Source organism: Psittacula echo, assembly GCF_963264785.1.
Source record: "Psittacula echo genome assembly, chromosome: 24".
Taxonomy (NCBI): Eukaryota; Metazoa; Chordata; class Aves; order Psittaciformes; family Psittacidae; genus Psittacula; species Psittacula echo.
The window spans coordinates 1,070,073-1,075,626 of NC_137759.1; the positions used below are offsets into that span (position 1 = coordinate 1,070,073).

Sequence of the window (5,554 nt, forward strand, 5' to 3'; positions counted from 1 at the left end):
CTGGGAGGTGCATGGCCAGACCCTGGCCCCATGCAGTGCTGCATCTGGAGGCGTCACCTTCATGTCCTGAAAACCAGAAAACCCCCCCAAAGTGATGCTGTGACCATGAACCCCCAGGGTGGGTGCTCAGCATCCCATGGGAAACCCCTCTGCCATCCATCCCTGGTGATGGTTATGGCACCACCTTCTCCAGTGATGGGTCCCTGATGATGATGGGTTTGTCGGAGATGAGCAGGGCAATGGGGACCAGAGCCTGGCCGAGCTCCCCACTTCCCTCCTCTTCCTTCTCCTCCTCCTCGGATGGGTGGCTGGTGTAGCTGGTGCTGCCGGGCAGTGGGAATCCCACCGGGCTCAGCACCTCCTGCCTGCGGTAGGCAAAGGGCAGCTCCTTCTCGCAGCCCAGCGGGCACACGACCACCGGTTCCTCAGCCACGGGGCCAGGCTGTGGCTCGCTGGGCTCTGTGCTGCCATCAGGGCCCTCCTTACTGGGGTTCAGCTCTGTCAGCAGCAGCTCAGCCGGGCTGAACCTCTCCGAGGGCTCCACAAAGCCTGGCCAGGGCTGGCCCTAAGGGTGGGATATGTTTGGAGTGGGAACATTGCATACCAGGAGCCTGTTGAGGTGCAGGATCCAGCCTCTCCTGCACCTTGCATCTCACCTGGCTTGTTCCACCGGTGCAGAACTGGATGGCTTTGCTGCCCGTGGGCTTGGGCAGGGGTGGGAAGAGGAGGCGCCGAGCCCTGGGGAGGGGATGGTGGGTGATGGGGTGGGTAATGGGGGAGATGGGCAGGCGGGTGACCTGAGCGGGGTGGGGGTGACGGTGCCACTGTCACCTCTTTTTGTTCAGCTGGTAGATGGCAGCCACGGCGGGGACACTGAGTGAGATGCCCAAGTACTTCAGGTTGGATTTCCATGCTGCTCCCTGGGGACCTGGAGGTGAGGACAGCAGGGTGGTGGCATTTCTGTCCCCAGCACCCTGCATGGGACACAGGAGCTGTTTCAGGATGAGGGTGAGCACCCCACGGGAACTGGGGAGGTGGGGGACAGGGCCTCCGGTCGTTACCAAGTGCCTTGGTCTGGAAGTGCCACCAAACACCACAGGTCCCTTTGCTCTCTGCTGTCACCTCCTGAACGCTCACCCTGTAGGCTGTGCCGGGCTGTAGGTGTCGGAGGGTGTAGTGTGATGCTGTGACGTCTGCTTCGCCATCTGGGTGAGCGATGGCAAGCAGGGAGTGAGTGTGCAGGTTGCAGGCAGAGCCTCCTCCGGCCCCATGGGGCTGGGGGGTCCCACTCACAGGTCACGTTGTCCCCCTCAGCCGCGTGGCAGACGAGGTACTTGGCCAGCACCCCAGGACATGAGGCACGGGGGGACGGGCTCCACAGGAGGGTGATGGCAGCATCCTCGGCGCTGGCATTGATGCGGATGGGCACGGCCAGCGAGGCTGCACATGATGGTGGGAAGGGGGGGGCGTGCAAATAAATGGGGGAGCACTTTGGGACCCCCTCTCTTTGTGGATGCTGTGTTCCCATACGTACTGTTGCTGGCATAGTGGTGCTGCAGGGCGAAGGTGGCCCAGCCCTGCGCCGGGGCCCAGCCGTGCACTGCGAGGCGGTGACACGCCTGCACTTCCAGTGCTCCTGGGGCAGGAACCGGGAATGCCGGTTAAACCCTCACCAGGATCCAGCCCCAGGCAGTGGGGGTGGGAGGGGGGGCCCTTGCCTCTCTCCACGTGGATGCTTTTGGCAGGAAAATCCCGTTTGACGCAAACGCCCGGTTTTGGGGCTCCTGGCAGCGGCTGCTGCTCGAAGCAGTAGAGAGAGCCGGGGCTCAGGGCTTCCCACTGCGCGGTCATGGTGCCACCGGTCACACTGACATCCTTGAAGCCAAGATCTGGGTGGAAATGCAGGGTGTGAGGGAAAATCCCTCCCTGGATGCTGCCGGGAGCTGGGTCCCTGTGCGGCGCCGGTACCTGGCCGCTGCTCTGCGGGCACACAGAGCTGCCGCGCTGGCCCTGGCCCGGCCGCGTTGGCTGCTGTCAGCAGGATTTCGTACTCAGCCCCGGACAGGGTGAGGTTGTGCTTTGTCACATCCCTCCCAAGGACCACAGCATCCTCCTTGGATAGCGTGGTGCAGCGGCATGCCAGCATGCGGGCACGCAGGGTGTAGGTGACGTCCCCTTGCTCCTCTGGGGCTCGCTGCAGGAAGAAGAGGGGATGAAATGGTGTCGGGACAGCCAGGAGGGACCGCAGGGGATGTCACCGTACCTGCCAGCTCAGCCTCAGCACCCGCTGCCCGTCTCTTCCCAGTTTTCCCAGCTGGTAGCTCAGCACCGGGCTCTCCAGGATTTCTGCAAGAGGAACCAGCCTGGTTGGGTTTGGGAGCCATTGGGATCCCACCTGCCTCCTCTCCCCTTCCTCACCTGCGGGAACGAAGATGGAGCTGCTCCAGCTGCTCCAGTAGCTGCTCCAGTGGGGGAGCTTGTGCCGGAGCTGGACCTCGAAGGCGCCGTCCCCCCCCAGGGTGCAGGTCACTGGAGTGGGGTAACAGGGTCAGGTGGGGGATGACCCCTTTCTCCTTCCCCCCCCCCATTTTGGCCATTGTGGGGTGCTGGGGGCTGCAGGGAGAGCACAGGGCAGGTGCTTGTCCCTGCTAAACTGACCTGAGTCATCCTTGTCTGTCGCTGTCTCACACATCACCTGCAGAGAGAACCAGGAATGGAGGCACCCAGTGAAACCAGGATGTTACTGGGACGTGAAATCAGTGCTGCCCTGTGTCCCCTAAACATCCCAGGGGCTGGAAGAGCCAAACAGGATGCAGAGGATGTGGTGATCAAGGAGGGTCCCCTCAGCCAGGGCACCAGGCCTTCACCCCTATGACCCTCCCAACAGCAATCAACAAGGGCAGGGGGTCCTCAGAGGGGGTTCACTGGGGACAAGTGTCCAGATTTCATCTGTCGTCATCATTGGTATAATCTGGGGTTTTGCTGTGTAATCCCCCACGGATCGCAGCCTGATCCTGTTACAGCAGCAGGATCCTGTGGCCGGGAGAAGGGGGAAGAGCTGATAACGCAGTGAAACAGATGGGACATGGCCAGGTTTCGGGGGGGGGACAACAGTGGCGTAACCAAGCCCCCACGCTCCCTGGGCTGCCTGAACTGCCGCAATGCTCTGATTGTCCCATCGGTCTCCACCGGCTCTGGCAAACAGGGTTTTACCTGTGTCCAGCCATGGGCTCCTATCTTCCGGAATCGAGCCTCGCGCTGCGGCGGCCGGCTCCCGCTGTGGCACAATGGCCGCGGCACCCGCAGCTGGAGCCGGCTGCTGGTCTTGGTGAAGGGCATCCCAGTGGAGGGTGGATCTGGTTTGACTGCAAGGATGAGGTGGGCTCGTGGGCATCGGCACTGGCACCCAGCCCAGCCCCGCGGGCGCTTACCAGCCTCGTCGAAGTACAGTGTGTGGTTGGGGGTCCTGTGGATGTGGTCCCCCCAGTGCGCCTCCACCCAGGCTGTGGTGTTGGTGAGGACGTAGACGTGGTGATGCTTCAGGGTGTACGTTGTCTTTGTGCCAGCCTGGAGCCGCTGGCACCGCCTGGGCATCGTGTAGCTGGAGATGGAGTGAGCGCAAGGTTGAGTGTGGGTGGGTTTGGGATGTGGACGGGGCACGTCTCCACGTGTCACTGTCAGGACACATCCTGTGGGCTCCCCAGGATGCGGTGGCCACTCACCAGAGTGTCAGGACATAGGAGGTGTTGCCGGCAGGGCCGAGGGGTGGCCAGGAGCAGAGGAACCAGCGGAAGCCACATCGCTTCCAGCAAGAGAGGCTGGGGACTGCAGTGGTGCCTGCGGGAGAGGGCAGGGGCTGGAAGCTCCCAAATGCCAGCGGGTTGGGCAAGGCTGGGATGGAGCAGCAGCATGGCCATTGCCTGACCACCACGTTGCTCACCCAGGGATGATTCTCACCCAAAAAACCCCCATTTCCACCCTTCCTCCACTCTCCTGCGGCCCTTATCACCCCTGAATCATTCATTGAAAGTCTTCCGCAGTTATCTCCCATCTCCCGGCGCCACAGCAGCACTTACCGCCCGCCACCAGTGCCACCAGCAGCCACCCCAGCATCGGCCGCCCCAGCATCGGCCGCCCGAGCATCGGCCGCCCGGGCTGTCCCACGCCGTATCCAGGGCTCTGAAGCCCTTCCTGGCTCCCTGCTGCCCTGGCACCCAGTGGGTGCTCCCCACGGCTCAGCAGCAGCCCCAGCTCTCAGCACGCACCCGGTATTTCCTCTTCTGGTAGCGGCTTTGCTGAAGGGCGGCCGTTCCCAGGCAGGGCAGAGCGTGAGGCACGGCTGCAGGTCTCGCTTTGACCAAAAGCAAAAGAGAAAGCACCCGAAATATCCCCCTTTTCTGCCGGCAGGACTCAGCCCAGCCCTGGCCCGGCTGCACCGCATGCCGTGGCCACGCCACGTGCCCCAGCCTGCGAGAACTGCAAGGTAAGCAAAGATGTCTTGGGGTTTTGGGGGGGGCCGGGAGGGGTGCTTTATTCTTTGCCATGTTTTTGATCCCCTGCCCTGAGTGGGTCTCGAGTGGCTGCTCCAAGGTTGGGTTGTTGGGCTCGCAGCAGTGTGAGCGCGCACCCACGCCAGCACCGGGCTCCTGTGCTCATCCCCGGCACAACTTGTCCCCTGCAGGCACAAACAAAGCCCCAGTGAGGAACATGGTGTCACTGGGACAACGCCGGCAGCCGCGTGATGGGACAGGCAAGCCCGCGATGCTGGAGCCGGGTGGCACCGAGGGCCCTGCACAGAGTCCCCTTGTTCCCACAGAGAGTGTCCCCTTGTGTGGCTTTTCCTCCGGGCAGCCGTGACCAGAGCATCCCTGCACTGGGACAGTGCTGCTGGGACCCCTCCATCGCACTGCACGGCCGCCGTGAGGGTACAGGAGGTCCCCTGGCACCTCCTGCCTCACTGTGTGCCCAGGTGGGGGTACACGCCAAGCTGTGCCATGCCAAACCAAGCCATGTCAGCCTGTGCCATGCTGCAACACACAGCACGACTGGGCTGGGCTGGGTGGGCCATGCCAGGCTGGATGTAGCATGTGATGCCAGGCTGGGCCATGCTGGACCATGCCATGCCAGGCTGGGCTGTGCTGGGCAGTGCTAGGTTATAAGGACCGTGCTGTGCCATACCAGCCATAGGACCGATCAGGGCTGGACCGCACCGAGCCAGGGTCTCTTCTTGTGTCAGCCCCAGGCCATACCGTGCCGTACTGAGCCAGGCAGCCTGTGCCAGCCCCGTGCTGTGCCACGCTGTGCCGTGCCAGCCCCTGCTGCGGACCCATCCGACAGGGCTGTGCCAGCCCCGGGCTGTCCCGTTCCGTGCTGTGCCAGCCCCATCTGCGCTGCCCTGCGCTGGGCCACGGCAGCCTCCGCCGCGCTGGGCTGTGCGGAGCCGGGCGCGCTGTGCCAGCCCCGGGCTCGGTGCTGATGCGCGTCCGGTGACGCGGCGGGGCCGCTGGGCGGCGCCCCGGGCGGAGCGGGCGCAGCGGGAGGCGGTGGCGGCGGG

At 63.9% G+C, this 5,554-nt stretch overlaps 1 protein-coding gene across 1 annotated transcript; it reads right to left on the reverse strand.

The window, feature by feature from the left end:
• Positions 1-172: 172 nt before the first annotated feature.
• IL12RB1 (interleukin 12 receptor subunit beta 1) lies at positions 173-4,143 on the reverse strand (the record flags this gene model as incomplete). The annotated part of the gene is made up of 15 exons (XM_080634131.1): positions 173-565; positions 657-738; positions 832-928; positions 1,062-1,205; positions 1,294-1,440; positions 1,535-1,636; positions 1,719-1,889; positions 1,969-2,194; positions 2,264-2,346; positions 2,419-2,529; positions 2,659-2,695; positions 3,214-3,365; positions 3,432-3,601; positions 3,723-3,837; positions 4,077-4,143. The coding sequence occupies 15 exons, from the start codon at positions 4,141-4,143 to the stop codon at positions 173-175; spliced, it is 2,097 nt and encodes a 698-aa protein (XP_080490257.1).
• Between the last annotated feature and the right edge of the window lie 1,411 nt (positions 4,144-5,554).